Raw genomic sequence first — 18582 nt, forward strand, 5'->3', positions numbered from 1 at the left:
CGTGGCTCACCATGGATACTTCTGGGAAATCACAACACACAAAAAGAATTTTATCTTTTGTTAGATATAGTGAAAATGTAGGTTCTGGGGAAAATCATTCTCTCTAATTTGGTAACACCCTGGGAGAGACCTACTGCTCTCATGCAAATAACATAGTGAAATGAAAAGAGCGCACGTAGAACCTGGGCTTGCCTCCCTAGAGTGCATAGCTCTGCCGAGAGTTCCAGCAATTGCTGTCAATGTGACCGAGGAGTGAAAGTGGAATGAGTGCACCTCTGTCTTGTTTAAACACTGGGAAGAGTGGCAGCAGGACCAGAACCAGGGTCCCAGGTAGTCTTTCTTTACCTGCCGCTCCTGCCATGTGCTCATCCATGCTGAGCAGGAGCTCCCAGGCAGCTGGCTGGATGTCGCCATACATCTCCTCTGTCAGAATGGGTGCTGCCTTGATTAGCAGAGACAAAGGAGCCGGCGACAGGCTCATCACCTGGGAAAGACAGAAAGCATGGCTTAAAATCTTTGAAGACACCGGTGGCTATACTCCTCATGAAACTCAAGTGCCACTTCTCCTTTCTCTGTTTTCTTTATGTTTTATTTTTTCTTTTTATTTATTTTTTTGATAGCATCCTTTTTTCATTTAATGTTTGATATACCTGGCTCAGTTAACAACACAATATTGTCTTATTTACGTGCTGACCTTAAAATACTTTAAAAAATGGAGCATATTTATTGGCATGGCATAAAATAAGCTTTATACCTAATTAGTTGATGAATAATAAGGAAAAAAAAATCATACTAATTTCAGCACGCTTTCACCATAACAATTGCTTTGCAAACACCTAAGGAATAAACTGTAAAATAAGTACAGCTCTATGAAAAAAGAAAGACCCCAGCCAATATATCTTTGTGCTAAAAGTCCCAATGGACTTTCAAACCATTCAATTTTCCTGTTTCTTGGGATTTCATTTCTACTGAAAACGGTGAGCAGCCTTTAATAAATAAAGGAGTTCCCTTCAGAAAGTTAGTTTTCTAAATCAGTCGAAGTGTAGACGGCATTTTCCCTTTGTAACAATATACATTGTGGTTATTGCCCACATTTGCCCACAAAATCCTATTTAATCCATTACTTCAGATAATCTAGGCAATCAATATAGGTTCCAGGTTAAGTCTAGGTCTTTAACCGTCATTTTAAGCATTTTCCAGAAAAATATAAGAAGCGGTGCCTCTCTCCTCCCAGGAAAATCTGTTATGATTTAGAGCTTTGATTGTAATAATGTAACATTATTTCAAGCCCTGGATAAGTAGGTAAGTGTACTATTTTATTTAATTCATGCAATAATCCTGTGAGATGGGTCTAATGTTATAATTCCCATCCTATATGTAAGGCAACTAAAACTGAGAGAAATGGGGGAATTTGCCTAAGGTCCTGGTGCCAGAGCGGGATTTGAACCCAGACTGTCTTATTCCAAGATGTGTGAGCACCATACTGGTGGGAATTAGCTCCACCAGAGTAGCGAGAGTAGGAAGAGGCACAGTTCCTGCCAAGCCCCCAAACCCTTGTCTTAGTGGAAATTGGCTGTCTAGCAAGGAGGGATTTTTTTCCTTGCACACTTGGTGGCACTCTTGCTCACCAATTAAAGGGACCATTATGCCAATACTGTGTCAATTGGCGTTGTATGTTCCAAACCACAGCAAACAGGATATCTAGAGCCCCCTTCCTGCTCTTGCTCCGTGAATGTTTCTGATCCAAGTGTCAATACCTGCAGTCTGATGTATTTCAGCATTCCAGAGTCCTTTTTCCCTTCCAGGTTGGCATCTGAAACTCTCTTCTTCAGAGAAGGTGTCCTCAGGCATGACTTATCTGAGCACTGAAAAGAACATGAGATATGACAAAGAGTGGTCTCTCCAAAACCAACAGTGCAGTTTTTCCCCAAATTCTCCAAACAACCCTGTTTGTCTGATGGGAGGAATGATTTAAAGCTTTTTTGGCGCCCCACACTGTTTGAAAATTAAGAGCAGTAAACTTTGTAAAAAAAAAAAAAAAGAGTGCAAAGATAATTAGCAACAAACTCTTCTTTTACTACTGAGGAAACTGGGATCCAGAGAGGTGGAGTAACTTGACCGTGTTGCAAATCTGACTTCCATTTCAGGGCTAATCTTTTAGAATATTAAGTCAGTTAAAATCCACTCTACCCCAGGACCCTTTATAAGGTTGGATGTTACAAGTCGACCTTTTGGTAATGGAAGAATGAAAATATTTCACAGAGGAATTGTAGGAAGTAAAGATAAAAGACTCATCTAGGAAGTACTGATTCATAGTATCCATCATCTAGGTCCGATTTGTACAAAATAACTGTCCTCTTTAAAAAAGCATACTCATCTATACTCATTTACAGGAGGCAGCAGTTCTTTCAAACTAGCCCCTCAACCAGGGCCCAGAATAGGCCTAACTCACCTGTGTAAGCACAGAAGGGACGAGGCCTTCTCCTGACTCCCTAAATGCCAAGGAATGCAGTGGAAAGAGCTGCTGGGAGAATGATCTGGTCCTAAAGGTGACAGGCCCTTGTTTACTTATCCTGAGTCCTGATTTGTCCTATTTTTGCACTTTAGGCTGTGCAAAGAGGGAACCCATCCCTTTGCACAGAATAAATGCTCATTTGTTTTTCCAGTGCCATGTCAATGAAACACTTCCTCCCTCAAAGCCAAGGGGGAAAAAACTGAACTCCTTAAGAATTTTGAACAGAGCTTCACAGTATTATGGATGAAGATTTTGAAAGAAAAGGCAAATCTAAAAGTACATGCATATTCCAAGAAAGTCTTTCAAAACTCTGACAAAAAGAACCAAGAAAATGCCTCTATTATGTGACTGGTATGGAATGAACTTTTAAAATGAATCTACTTGGAAACAAATGAATCAGAGCTCTTGCTGTGTTTTCTAAATATAAAAACCTGGAGGCACATACTTGGGAACACATATCATTTGAGAAGAGAAGTCTTACATTTTGTTGTTTTCCTGTGAATGGAAAGCAATGCACAGCACAAATACCATGCCTATCTTTTTGATAAATTGAAAACTTGTAAAATCGTATATGACAATCGTTTTCCATACAAATATAGGGGTGCAGTTGACTTCCTTTAAAAAAATTCAAGTTATTTTAAAAGTAGCATCTCTCTTTTATTTTTTTATATTTACAAAACAATACACGTAAATTTCAGAATATCAGGAAAACACAAAAACGAAGAAGAAGAAAACAAAAATGTCTATAATCCCCAATACAGTGTTGACCAGTATTTGTTCCCTTTCAGCTTCCCCGCCCCCACCCCCCACCCATGCATCTTAGCACAACTGTGAGGATGCTATGTATGTGTATGTGACATACAATTTTAAATAATTCATTTCACTTTGATCTTATAACGACTATTTTCCCAGGTCATTACAATTACTTTAAAACATGATTTTTGAATTTTGTAAATATTTCACCCTTGTCTCCTTTGGCTGGATATTTTGTCCTTTACAGAGTTTCTTTTGGATTAAATTATAGGAATTTTAACTAGGGAAATACTCAGCTTAGAGGAAAAAAGTTGAACATTTATATTTGCCTCTGACCATCTGGGAAATGTAGGGTTCTATTTAATCCTGCCTACTAAAAACAGAAAGTATAAGTCAAGCTTCTCAGATATCAAATCTTTAATATCTTGGCATGCTTCCTTAGGAAGTCTAGGATATTCTGGTTGCCTCATGATGATTAGAATGTTATTCCTAATGGAAAGGAAAGGCAGTTCATAGGGTTTTCACGCTAAAGTGATGGGCTAGTCACTCTTCTTGAATGACCTAGTCAGGCTTGAAAGATAGAAAGCAGAGATGGGTACATGTGTGATGGACATTTGGGTACACAATGTGAAGGCCCTCAAGTCCCTCTACTGGTGTGGCCCCCCCATAACTCAGACTAAGAAGGTTACTGTCGGTTGCTTTTATGCTTTGATAACTTGGTCTAAAACTTGGCTAGAAGAGAGGAAGGAACTGAATGGAGTAGGAGGCTAGTTCTGAAGGCATCTAGTGATTATTAGTGGTTCTTGGAAGAACTGGAAATTTCACTTAACTGTGAGATGCACATGGTGGTTGGAATTACACACCAACCAGTGTCATGAAAAGAAACTGAAGACTAGTAACCCAAGACCAAAGGGCAGAATTTATTACTAATAATGTCATTCATTGTTGAGTTGGTCTACCAGAGGGAGCTGTCGCCAGTGGGAGGCAGCTATGCAGCCCCAAGAGCTGACTGGGGAATGCCTGCTATAGGATGGTGTAGAAATTGAACTGCTGCCATTTTCTTCTCTGTATACGAGTCTGTCACAGATATTCATCATATTTGACTCCCTGTCCTCTCTCCTCATCTTGACCACTATTGATTGAATTTACAGAGATTTATCATTTGGGATGTCTGGATCAAAAAGAGGAGGAGTTGGGTCCCCCCAATTCCTGTCTTAGGGAATTAAGAGACACCAAGTCTGATTCATTTGGTGATGGTTGCTGGGGCTGAAAAGTAATGATGCAATGTTTTCAGTCAAAGTACAAGATAAAAAAAGCAGGAGGAGCTGGTCAGGGAAAAGAGATGAGTACGTAGGTGGAGATGATGCAGAAAGAAGCAGAGATGACAGACTGTATCCATCCTGAGATGAAAGCAGCTTTGGTTTTCAATTCTTTCAGGCTTGATTGTGTTTCCCATTCTTTCCCTAGTTTCATGCGATTTTGCTATATCCTTTGAAGAAACTTTCTAATTACTTGAACACGTTTCAGTCAGTTTCTGTTACTTGCAATAAAAGATGATTGACTAGAGAGGTATAATAATTATTTTGAATAAAAATTTTATTTATCCATTTAATAATTCAAGAATCCTTATTGAGTTAACTACATGCAGGAACTGGGCTAACTTCTGGGGATATGCTGAGGAGCAAAAAAAAATTCTCCTCATGGAGAGTGCATCTTAGATAGATAAGATAGATAGATAAATACACACAAATGAAAAGACTGGGTAAGTAGAAAAAGAGGTATCTGCCATGAATGATGATATACTGTGGAAATAATGAGGTATTTAAAATTTTGGAAAATTGAAATCAGCCTACTGGGCTCTCTGTGAAAGGAATTTCCTCAAGTTTCTGGGAAGAAATATGATGCCAATATAAGTATGATATTTCCCTACACGCAAAATAGACCCTTTGTGTCTCACACATCTTTGACAAATGGATTATGTATGTTATGGTGGGCAGTCATTCTGACCAATGAAATCAAGACTAGGGCTTGGTTTGACCTCACAATAGTGCTTTCCACAGCTTTAGAAAAATATTAGTCCTGCAGAAATATTAGTCCTGCAGAAAAGTTGGCTGCTTGCCATTTGCATTGGCTTCATAGAATTTAGACACAGTGAGTGTCCTTTCTTTTTTGGGCACATATCACCTTTTACTCCCTCTCCTTTTTGAAAGGAAAAAAACTGTTTTATCTACTTTTATTCATCAGCAAGCACTAATTGAACATTTACTCTATTTAGAACATAGCATTGGACAAGGGACAAATATGCAGGAAAAATCAAAGAGTTTTTTGATGAAGGTGATATAAATATTTATGTATATATGTACGTATGTGTACGTGCGTGTGTGTGTGTGTGTGTGTGTGTGTGTAATGATAGTTTATAAAAACCCATCAAGTGTGGAAGTGCACTAAAATAGACTTAATGGGATGTACAGTTAGTCTCTGAGCACCGAAATGCAGATGAGAAGATTGATCAGAGTTAGATGGGTTACAAAATGTACTAGCTGCCACAAATATATTCTGCCATTAACAACCAATTAAAAAGGAAACAGGAACAAAATACAAATTGCTGATAAGTCTTGATTTTAATCAGAACCAGTGCTTTTATTCTTGATTTATTGCCTACTCATTTTGCTCTGGAAACATGGGCATTGTTCATTTACATGATAGACTCAGAAAAGGCAAATGGAGGGAATAAAAGGAGCTTGAAGAGGAGGCTGACAATTTTGAAATAAAATGTTTATCACAGAAGATTCGATACATCTTTTTAGCCCTCTACTTAGCATGACCAATTTAAATGTGTGAGAGTTAGCGGACACTTATTCTGGCTTTACTTTCCCTTTTCCCTTCAGAAATGTAAACAATGAAGAAGGTTGGCAAGCTTTTTCTGCTGCTTTAGCCTAGTGTCCTGGTTGGGCCAGAGGTGGAGGACACTCATGTAACATCCCAGAACTACGTAGCCAACTCATTTATTCAACATTTATTGTCCCTCTGCTATAAGTGAGGCACTCTGTTAGATATCATACAGGACACAATACATGTAAGACTGTGGCCAAGACATGGAAACAACAGAAGTACCCTTTGATAGATGACTAGATAAAGAAGACGTGGTACATATATACAGTGGAATATTACTTGGCCATAGGAAAGGAAGAAATACTGCCATTTGCGACAACTTGGATGGATATCGAGAGTTTCATGCTAAGCAGAATAAGTCAGAAGAAGTCGAGAACCATATGATGTCAGTCATATGTGGGATATAAAACTGAAAGCAACAAATGAACAAGATAAACAAGCAAACAAAAACTCATAGACAGACAATAGTATAGTGGTTACCAGAGGAAAAAGGGGGGTAGAAAAGGATAAAGGGGTGATGGAAGGAGATTTGACTTTTGGTAGTGAGCACACAAGGCAATACACAAATTACGTATTATAAAATTATACCTTGAAACCTATATAATTTTATTTACTTATGTCACTCCAATAAATTTAATTTAAAAAATTAAACATAGAAAAACTATTTGTAATAACCATACTCTTACATACTGTTCAACACAAAAATGTTAATAATATGCATTAAATAATTTTAATTTATGCATTAATTAAACAGTTAACAATAAGCAATAAAGTTTATAATTAAGGCAAAGGAGAAATAGGGATATCAATAGCCTTATTTTGCAGACAGTATAACTTAAAACCTCTCAGTGCTTGCAGGATAAAGAACAAAATCTTTTCCATGGTTTGGGAGACCACACATGGCCTGGTTTGTATCTACCTGTGCGACCTCATCATGCACCACAGTCCTCTGTGCTCCAGCCATGGTTTTTTGTACTCACCTGTGCTCTCTGGTTGGAAAATTCCATATTCAGTTAACATCTATGCATCCTTCAGTCAAAGCTCATCTGTCACTTTATTGAAAAGGCTGCCTACCTCCCCTGACAAGTTCAAAGCCTTGTTCATAAGCTTTTGTAACATGGTGTATCTCTCCTTCACTGAGGCTATTTTACATCAATTTGGGACATTTATTTGATTCATGTCTGTCTCTCTAAATGAACTATGTGCATCATATCTCTTTTGCCCATTATTATACCCAGCTCATAGTATGAACTCAGCATGGTCCATAGGTTCTTTAAAAATTTGTTGCATGGATGAATGGATGGATGAATGAAGAATCAAAACAGCACAAGTAAAATGCCTGTGTAATTTAGAGGAAGAAGGAGGGAAGGAAAATAACATCAGTTATCACTTACAGTATGCCTGCGGTTAACACGAGAGAGATCAGAAAAGGTTTCAGGGAGGAGGTGGTATTTGAGCTGGATGTTGAAGGATGTTTGGATTTGGATATGTATGGATTTACAGGTGAAAGTACAGTTGGAGCAGATATGGCAGTAAGAAATCGCAAAATGTGCATGGTGAACAACAAACATTAACTTTAGGTTGGTGCATTTTTACAACTCCCAACATATATGGTTTTCTACTAAAGCTAAGGGAGTTTTTACATGAAGGAGAACTTGCCTGAATGAAAAGAGGTTTTCTTTGAATGTAGTGTCATTTACATTTGAGATATACATGTATATATACATGTCTCTATATACATGTATACATACAAACATATATACGTATATATTTTTCTTTTTATGTCATTTGGCAGTGTATTTGTTACCCACATTGATCTATTCCCTACCTGATTGCCCCTTAGAATTTACGTAGTTTGAATACCATGAGATGCAATAGAGTGTAGTTAAAAAAGCCCTGATTTTGACATTCTATATTTCCAAATTAAAGTTTAGATGAATATGACATAGAGGTGAACTACATACAATCCCATCTTTCTGAGCCTCAACTTTTTCATCTATTAAATGGCGACAATAATATCTCTTGCACAGGGCTTGTAAGAATCTCACAGCACTTTGCGAATGATATATACCTGCCTTGTACCCTCACCCATTTGCTTTGAAAAAAATACTAAAAGGTCATATCCCAAAAGGTTAATTAGCACACTTAAATGAGATATATGAAATATATATATTTTTCTTTAGGATCACTGGTATTATCCAAAATTCCTTCAATGAACGTGCATTGCTTTTATAATAAAAAGGTTGTAATTAAAAGAAAAAAATCCCTTTGTGAGTGCTAAGCATTACAAATTGCTATACAACTCAACAGAGCATTTTTTGTTCTTGCTCATATTCTTTAGTTGTTTGATTTGTATGCTATTGTCATCCTTCCACCCCACCAATCCAGGCTTGCAAACTTCTTAGTAGAAAGATCCTCTGCTCCTACTTATTTTTTATGTCTCCCAGAATATCTGCACTAATATTGTGCCAACAGCAGGTGCACAATGAATGCTCATTGAACTGAATAGGTATTACATAAAAACCTCTTTGCAAAGCCACTTGGGATAAGCAGCTGCAGGGCCAGCCAGCAGCCCTCATTCAGTCGGACGTCTTGGCCATCACGCCTGTTCAGGGGCAGATGGGTGACCCAGGGCTTCCCTGGCAGGCGCACGGCAGCCTGATTCCTGTCTTCATCTTCTGCCAGCTCAGCTGCTCAGTGTAGTTGTCAGAAAAGTACAGCTGAGTGCTTAGAAAATGTAAGTTTCTTGAAGGAGTTTCTAGGTCTGATTTGACCTAGATTATTTTGTTATTTATCTGTGAACAGTTGGGCCATTTATTACTGATTTCTTAATACCTAGCTGTGTCAGTTTCCTATTGCTGCTGTAACAAATAACCAACAAACTTCATGTCTCAAAACAACACAAATTTATTATCTTGTAATCCTGGAGGTCAGAAATCTAAAATGGATGGCCCCTTCTGGAGGATTTAGGGAATTATCCATTCCCTTACCTTTTCCAGCTTTCAGTAGCTGCCAGCATTTCTTGGCTCAAGGCCCTGCCTCACTCTGACCTCTGCTTCTTTTGTCATATCTCCTTTTCAGCCTCTGCCTCTCCTGCCTCCTGTTTTTCACTTATAAGGACGCTTATGATTATATTGGGTACCTCCAGGATAATTCAGGATAATCTCCTCATTATAAATCTCTTTATTCACACAGGCAAAATCCCTTTTGCCACATGAAAGCAACATATTCACAGGTCCCAGTGCTTAGAATGCAGACATCTTTGGTGGGGGGGGGTGGGTGATTTTGTCTACCACAATAACCTACTCATTGCCACCACCCCTTGAGTTCATATTTCTTCAAAGAACTAAGCAAACCCTAGGAAAAGATTCCATGTTTGCTCATGGACATGAAGACAAAGCATTTGTCCTTCTTGTGCTTATTTTCTACCTTTAATCAGAACCACACAGATCTGTAGCCTGGTTTGTACAACTGCAGTGGCCTGAAGTTTTTATTTCCAGAGAAAAGACTGTCAGAAAAGACTGCCATCATTTCCCCTGTAACTGGTATATTATTCCTTGATCATTCACTTACCTCCTTCTGCTTTTTGCCTCTGAGAGCCACATTGCTGATGTTGTTGCTCTCCCGGAGGGAGTCCACAGTGTCTCCGTACAGCAGCTTGATGGCCCTGACCAGCCGGGCACAGGAGCGGCTGTGGTGCAGGTAGCAGTGTGGGTGGCAGTAGTCCACGTGGGTGCAGATGAAGCTTTGCTGATTGCACAGCAAGATCATGACCTGAGACACAGACATCATTAAGACTCAACCAGGCAACCCGAGTGCAGACAAACCATGAACATACATGTGGGGTAGAAGACGGAAAGTTAGAATGTCAACTTCCCTTAAGGGCTCTTGCAACCACAGTGGTTCAATAGCTCCCACAAGAGAACAAATAGTTCCAAGCCTTTAGGTCCTTAGACTCTTTTGCTACCTCCATTCACACTTGATAGACAAGAGCATTTTGAAACAATAAAAGGTTAACTGACCTTCAAAACTTTAAAACAATTATTGTGAAATGTTGACTTTCCAAATATTTTCACAGGAACATTCTGAACTTGAAATATATTATTTTTCCAGCTCTTATGTTGTGGAAAGAGCCAGACAGAAGAGCATAAACTGAGAGAAGTTCTATCGCAAAGGATTTGGTTGACCTTTGACAACTGTGGGATGCCCACCTACGTGGAACTTGAAAACATTTCTGCATCTTCCACTCTACCCTATATAATCGTCAACTGGCCCTTGAATGCCACTGTAGGGTTTCTCTACAAAATAATATTTTTTTCTCTGACTTTTGGGCCATGCTAGCTCTTCACTTGTAGCTTGATCTGGCTCAACTCACATCACCTAGACATCCCAAGTGGGATTCCAGAAGAGAACTCAGTTCACTTAAGGATATAGTTATTTTAAGATAAGGAATGAAGGCCCTTGAACGTGTAACTTCTTAAGTTGCCTTCCTAAAAAGGCAGCAGCAGCCACAGTTCACATTAGGGTTCACCCTTGGTGTTTTACATTATTCTGTGGGTTTTGACAGATGTATAATGACATGTATCCATCATTGTGAAGCAACAAGGTTAGTCAAATATGCACAGGGTAATCTTCGGAATGCTTCCATCCCCATGAAACTAGTTCCCATCCTAACCTAACCTGTGAGAGACTGTGTGCTCTACTGGATGGAGAACATACAGTGAGTGTACATGGACATGGCTAATCCATCCTGCTCAGAAGTGCTGCCACACAGTTCCTTAGTACTGAGAGGTCTTATTTACTTGGAGACAGAGAAAAACATCAACTCCATACCCGGGTCAAACTCAGCTAATAAATGCCTCATCCTCTTCAAAATTTTCAAAACATGTGTTGTGTAAATCTCACTCAAGATTCACTGAATAGCTCTGATATTCCTGTTTATGCTGGTATGAGACACATGTAAGAACTGTAAGGTTTCCTTTGTTATTCTCAAATCTGGCTGTTCAAAAGAAGCATCAAGAAAGCTTAACAACAACAACAAAAAAGTAAACAAACACAAAAATGAACATTACTGATTTTAGTTCAGGAGATTCTAATTTAGTAGATCTGGGGTGGAGGTAGAGGTGACCTAGAAATCTGTAATTTTAAAATTCTGCCTAGGGATGTCCCTTCGGTCACTGTTTTCTTTTCTAAGAATTTGCTGAATGAGTAGCGAAGAGGCAAGGCAGAAACTAGCTGACAAGCAGAGTTGAGATCCTGGCAATTTCACTATGATGGGGAAACAAAATTGAAGTTTCTGACCCATCAAGAACGAAGGGCTCTAGGACATGTCTAAGACTCTCACTGGGAACCTCAAATGGCTTCATACTAAGAGATACGTGTACAGGGGGTGGCGGAACTAGAAAAAGTACAAGTCAAGTCAGCTTAGTTCCTGATTGTACTGAGGTGATCTTTGCTGTCTGTCAGAGGATAGGGTGAATCATCTCTGGAGGGAGAGAACATCATCTGGAGCCTCTAGAATTCTACAATGTTTAAAAAATTAACAAAATGTTTTAGAGTAGTTTTAGGTTCAAAGCAAAAGTAAACAGAAGGTGCAGAGAGTTCTCAGATACTCCCTGCCCCAACATAGGCATAACCTCCATTATCAACATCCCCACCAGAATGGTACATTGGTTGTAATCAATGAGCCTATACCGACACATCATTCTCACCCGAAGTGCACAGTTCACATTAGGGTTCACCCTTGGTGTTTTACATTCGGTGGGTTTTGACAGATGTATAATGGCATGTATCCATCATCGTGCTTCTATAATTTTTCAACCATCATGTTTAGTCGTCAATGAAATGGCTAGGCACATAAAGGAGCAGGACCAAGAGAAGCCAATAGATGCATGCATTGGAGTTATCAGTCGTGGACTTTCAAATATCTGTGATCAACTATGATCAACGTGGGAATTAAAAACTATTTTAACTGAATGATAATGAACATATGATGTATCAAACCTTGTGTGGTACAACTAAGGCTGTTTCTAGACACCATTTATAGTTTTAAATGAATATGTTAGCAAAGTGGTTGAAAATCAATTATCTAAGTATCTATATCAAGAAGTTAAGGAAAGAAAACAAATTAAACTCAAAGAAAGTAGAAGGAACTAATAAATAGCAGAAATTAATGAAACAAAAATCAAACATTCCAAAACAACAAAAGCAAAAGCTGGTTTTTTGCCTAATAATAATAAAAACAAACAAACAACCAAAAAACAAAAACAAAACAAGAGAAAAAAGACATAACTTACCAGTATCAGAAAGGATAAAGGCACATTGATGTAGATACTACAGAATTTAAAATAATCTCAGAGGACATAACTGGCAATTAAGAGAATATTATAAATACCTTTTTTTGCTAATAAATGTGAATATTTGGATTAAATTAACAAATTCATAGGGAGAAATCAATTTATCAAACTTCTCCCAGAAGAAATAGAAAATCTGAATGGTCTTAATCACATTATATATATATTGAATTTGTAATTAAAACCCTTCTTACTAAGAAAATTTTAGGTCTAAAAGATTTTATCAGCGATTTCTTCTAAATATTTAAAGTCTGTTTCATTGTTAAGTGTTTAAACACACTTCCAGAGTATTTGTGTGTAGAACATTACACAGAAAACTAAAAAGCATTATTGAGGGGAATTTGAGAGGTCTTAAAAAGTGGAGGGACATAAACTCATGGAGAGACTGATCATTTTATAGATCTGAAGACAAACTTAATAAAGATTTCAGTTCCTCAATTTTAAAGAATCTTTACATTCAAGGCTCCTTTGGAAGCTTTTTTACGGAAAATGACAATGTGATTCTAAGTGAAAATGAATCTAGCCAAGAATAAATTAGGCCATCCAGATGAAGAGTAAAGTTGGAGGACTTATACCTACACTTATATGAGCAAAAGAAACAGACACAACAGAGTATATACTAGAATAAGATGCTAATTTATATGCATTTCAAAAATTACTCCATGGTGTTAGCAGTTATAATTATGGGTACTGATGGGGGAGGGTAGTGACTGCTAGATGGCTTGTGTATGGCTTCCAAGGTGTTGATACGGTTCTTCTCCACCTGGTAGTGGCTACTCATATGTGTTCACTTCGTGAAAATTTATTGAGTTGTACACATGCTTTTTTCTGCATCCTTTCACTATTTATGTTTGACTTCACTAAAAAGTTTGCTTTAAAAACAGCTGCCTCAGAGAGTCCCCAAATGAACCAGTTCTGGGACCACTTCCATAGTGAAGGCACTTTGTGAAGAGTCATACATCAGCCAGCCCTTATCTGACCCTATAAGGAAGTCAGATTAAACTCAGAGCACCCTGCCAATTGTGGATCTGATGTTATGTTTCCTTACCTTTGTCTTTCTTTCTTCATGCCCACTTAAATCTTGAACTTTAATCAATGCCTGGAGTTTCCTTGGGATCCCCTACTGACTGTGCCCTCTGGATAGTCCTTTGAGGTGTGACGGTCATCATCTTAGAATCTGCATGTCCTGGTTTACAGTTTGATATAATACAGACTCAAGACTGACACCATGACCTTGCTCTCAGCATTGCTGATAACGTATATAAAACTACCATGATGCCTTGCCTGTGTCACTCAAGCTATCTTGATCACCAGTCTGGCCTACCTACTCATGGTTTTCCCTGACTTATGGTGACCCCAAAGCCAGCCATCACAAAGGACCCTTGGTCTTAGTTAAGCTTAAAAGGAATATCATCTAGCAGAATATCAATCATAGTGAGTATTGAAAGGTTCAGCTGAAATATTAGCCTCTGGTTTCTCTTGGAGACTAAACTGTATTCATGGTTTTAGTATAATCTTTTGTCCTCCCTCAACGGATCTTTCCCAATGCCAAAAGAAATTGACCTCAGGGCTTTTTCTGAGGTTTCTACTTACATGAAGCCATGACATGTTCCTGTGATAGTTTTCCTCTGTGCCGGCAGTACTCATTCCTTCTGGCTCAATGCTGGGCTCGCTTGCACTCCAAGGACTCCCTTCTTCAAAAGAAAAATACCAAGAAAGGTTGCATTGTTTGTTCTCCATTGTTTGAACACGGTGGTATGGTATAGTTCTCCATGCTTTTGAATCCTAGGGCAGACTACCATTGCCCCGTGGGTTTCAGGGCATAGAACTGATTTTAATGGAGAAATATTAATAGGAGCTGTTCCCTTCACCACCAGCTGAACTGGCAATTACAAAGACATTTATGATCTCTGTTGCGGTGGCTTCCATTTTGAGACATGGGAGCAGAGAAAAGACAGAGTCAAGTCCTTGAATTGCTGAGATGAGCAAGTTATTGGTTAAGTGTGCCCAAATCCATTCCAGACTGCCCAGACCTTGCAGGTACAGGTAAGTAAGGACACCAACCAACCTGCAGTGGCCACACTGAGTACTACTGCCTTGACAACTGCTGTGACTGACTATGGCTAGTGCTACTGTTCTTAATACCACCTGTCTTTGTTATCAAAGCTGCTTCAAAGATGGGCAGTTGCCTAGGAAAATGAAGGGAATTTGGACCAACAGTGTCTAATCATGGACTAAAAAAGTTTCCTCTCTATGGGAAAGTATAAAGGAGACATCTCTCAGGAATTCATTACTTAGTATACGAGACAATAAAACTTTGTCCTCAAATCTGAAAGCTTTTCTGGGTCTTATCTATGACAAAACCATGCTTCTAGCCTGGCTATTTTGAATTAACTGGTCAGGCTAAATTGACCAATTCAAATAATTAATCGAAATAAAAATTTTCCCCAAACTAACTGATGATAATTGCTAACGCTTCAGACCTATAACAAAAGAAATCCCACGTTTTTTTCTATTGTCTCCTTAAAAATTAAGGTGAATCTTAAGTAATGCATAAATTAGCTATTTTCAAAGTTGAAGGTGGGTAAGTTTAGAAATATTTCCTATTTTAAACTCACTTTGATGAGATATACTCAGCTTCTATTTCAGCAGAATTGATTGATAATTCACCCACATTTCCTGACTGACTTCTGAAACAAGATACCTGGAAAGGGGAGCTTTCTCTTTTGCTTCTCATACAGAGACTGAATGGCAAAGAAAATGTGCTTTAAATTTTACTTAGTAGTTAAATTCTAGGCATCTGGTGTGTCCTAGCTGCATGCCTGCTTAATCTTTTTCTTGTCTATTAAGATGATATCCAGGGCCCAGAGGACTAACACATTTTGGGATTCAGAGTCTCTTTGTGTCCTATAGTGACAATCTACAACTCTAACGCTTTGGTTGTACACAGAACTCACTCTAAGGTATTTAATACACTTCATAATCATCCCCTAATTTATCTTTAGAGCATCCCTTCAGAGTAGGCAAGAAGTAAATAGAATTATTCCCATTGGATAATTGGAGGAAACAAATTCCCGAGGCACTAACTGACTTGCTGAAGGTCACTAATTGTCCGGTCTATATGATATTTCCTCTCTAATATTCTGGCTGTTTTTACTGTAAAATAGAGACTTTAAAATATAGAGGACCTTCAGTTAGCTCTCTCCAAGGGAATACCTACATTTTCCTTTAAAGGTCCTGATCGGAAAAACGGATGCACAGACATCCGGATTTCAAGAAAAACGTCCTTGTCATTAGAGCGTTTTCTTTCCCACATGTATACTCTGTATCCTCGCTGCTAAAGCTGCGGTCCTTGAACTAGCAGCACCAGCTACACCAGGAAGCTTGTTAAAAACCTAGACTCTCAGGCTCCCAGCCCAGATCTGCTGAATCAGAATCTGCATTTTGACAAGACTCCCAGGTGACCCATGTGCACACTAAGGTCTGAGTATGGTTTTCATACTGAATGAATGGTCCTACCTATGGCTCTGCCCTCCATCTTTTGACACTAAGAAAATGGATTTTAGCTGCTTAGGATTTGGGCCCTGTCTTCCTACCCCCCACGTCCCTGCACACCCCACTCCTCTATGTTACCTAGGTCAGTGACAGTGTCCCTGCTCTGGCACAGCTGCAGCTCCTCAGCCTCAGACTCTGAGTCCTGCCGTGATAACTTGCTGCTCTTTAAGCTGCCGACCCGGCGAATGCTGGACAAGGAACCCCCCTTCTTCACCTGGAAACTGCGGGTTCCTTTAATCTGGAGCAGGCGGGAACCTCCTATCCTGATCTTCCTGCTGGGAACTGTATTAAAAGAATAAAATAGGGCTTTTTCCCCCTTAGTTTTCCCCAGCCAGTGTTAGATCCAAACTCTCCCCAATTTGTTCCTGAACAGCCTCCTCTCTGTTGGCTGGCATGGGCAGCGTGTCTGGACAAGGAGCTTCTCCCAAGCCCCCAGTCAGGTGGCTTTGTTAGGCAGGCAGGAGGCTGGGTCCACCAGGAAGGGCTGGTGCAGCTTCTTTCTCGGACACATAGCTCATCGGTGCTGGGAACAACCTGCTCTCTTTCTGGCCCAGGGTTCACAAGCATGAGTGTGCCCTTGCATTATGCAGGACTGTGAGTACATTTACGTAACATTATTGCTTGATTCAACAGAACCAGAAACCATGTGTTTTTGTTTTTCTTTTGAAATGGGACTTGCACAGTTACGTAAACCCCTTCATGTAAACCCCTTCATTTTGGAATACCTCATTAAGAAATAAAAACAAGACGTGCTTCTCTCTCCAACTGTCAGCAGTGGGTTCCGCTCAGCTCCTCAGCAAAGGCACTAAAGGATCTGTTTTCACTGGGGTGCTTTGGGTGAACATGAGTGTGAAATGGTTCCATTTTCAATGCACCTAGTGTTTTCATAGCATCCTCCTCTCAGTCAAAAGTCTGGGTGAGATGTGAGTCCAAATGTTGCAACACCCTGAGCCAACCTTACAGTCTATATGTACCAAGAAGAACATGCATTATTCATCTTTAGTGTTCTGGAAGAAACAGTCATCAGTGAGGAAAATAAAAGGGTAAAAAAAAACATGTTTAAACTTGAAACCTACTTTTTTATTTTCTTTTTAAATCATCAAAATCATCTTTATTTCCCATAGTCATAGACACACCGCTTTGCTTTTCTTTTGAAGATTTAGTGTTGTCACACATTGATTTTGCAGGGTGGGATAAAGAAAGCTTTCAGAGCTTAAAGTCATCATAGAGAAAGGGTCATTTTTGTACGTTTTCCTTCTTAAGACATGAACAAGATTTCACACTAATTATTTAAGGCATAGCCAATAATAGTTTTTAAAGTCCCAATCAGGAAGATTGCATTTTAGTCTTTGGTTTCTCACTCACAGGACAGTTAGTATATGAGTCTCATAGAACTTGCACAGCTCTACAAAGTGTTAATTAAATGTATACTTTTAATGCCATATAAAGGAGCACAGAAGAATTTCTGTTGGATAATGTGAAATGTTTAATCTCTGATTTACTCTTGTAATTAAGAAAGACTAAAATCATCACCACTCAGCTGGCAAAGACCTCATGGAGCTCACTGAACACATATGGACAGACGTTCACATCCATAAAAATTCTTGCAGCACAGTTGGATCAATTGCATAAAGTCTATAGACCATAATACCCTTCTTTAATTATAGCACAAAACTCAACCGCTCTATTTTTCAATATTATTTTTAGGCTTAATTGAGACTTTATAACCTACCTGACATACATTTGAAATAGAATATAATTATCACTTTTAATGACTATGAATACAACTTCATGCGAAGGTAGACTGGCAAGTAGAGAAAAAAATTAGAGAGATAATTTTTTTTAAGTTTTACAGAGGTATTCTTTGCCTGATTTCATGATAACTTTCAGCTTACAAATGCAGCAAAACAACCCCAAGTTAATGTGATCTGAAAGAAATTTAATTTTGAGAACCTGTTCTATCACCAAAGATAATTGGAGACAGCACTGAAAAATTAGTGTTCAGAACTAAGGCATTGGTTATTTACAAAGGACACAGCAGTTAAAATTCAGATTTGGTATTGTACATGAAAAATATCAGTTGAGATTTTACAGCCTTGAATTTTAGCTTTCATCTCCATGACAACGAGAACTAGCATGAAAGTGAAACAAATTCATCTAAATTAGACAATCATCTCATTTTCTCTTTTCTCTCACCCCACATTATATCCATTAGCCGATCCTGATGGCTCCACTTCAAAATTTTATAGGGTTTTGAAAGCCCCATCATCTATTCCCTGGACTCATGTGACGACCTAACTGCTCCCCCTTACGCCCACTCCCATAGCTCGCCTCATCTTTTAAATCATAAGTATACATATTATATCACTTATCTGGTCAAAACCCGCCAACAGCTCTCAGACACACTTAAAATATAATTGACCCTATTTATTTGCCTACAGACCCTATTTGTTTGCCTTCTGCTTACCTGTCTAACCCCCATCCCCCACCACTCTTTCCCATCTCGTTCTGTTG

The 18582-nt window shown here is 38.8% G+C and overlaps 1 protein-coding gene across 14 annotated transcripts in view; it reads right to left on the reverse strand.

Moving 5' to 3' along the window:
• Nucleotides 1–18582, reverse strand: part of UNC80 (unc-80 homolog, NALCN channel complex subunit) — a 187430-nt gene that overhangs the window by 73836 nt on the left and 95012 nt on the right. For 11 of the 14 annotated variants that reach the window (XM_033111946.1, XM_033111945.1, XM_033111944.1 and 8 more), the window contains exons 27-31: nt 16147–16350; nt 14107–14207; nt 9734–9934; nt 1758–1865; nt 346–484 (exon numbers count right to left, since the gene is read on the reverse strand). In XM_033111946.1, coding sequence (XP_032967837.1) covers nt 346–484; nt 1758–1865; nt 9734–9934; nt 14107–14207; nt 16147–16350 — 753 coding nt within the window. The remainder of the gene's footprint in view (nt 1–345; nt 485–1757; nt 1866–9733; nt 9935–14106; nt 14208–16146; nt 16351–18582) is intronic. The other 3 variants (XM_033111952.1, XM_033111954.1, XM_033111953.1) reach the window with 1 other exon arrangement.

This window comes from Rhinolophus ferrumequinum, chromosome 8 (genome assembly GCF_004115265.2).
Source record: "Rhinolophus ferrumequinum isolate MPI-CBG mRhiFer1 chromosome 8, mRhiFer1_v1.p, whole genome shotgun sequence".
NCBI classification, from domain to species: Eukaryota; Metazoa; Chordata; class Mammalia; order Chiroptera; family Rhinolophidae; genus Rhinolophus; species Rhinolophus ferrumequinum.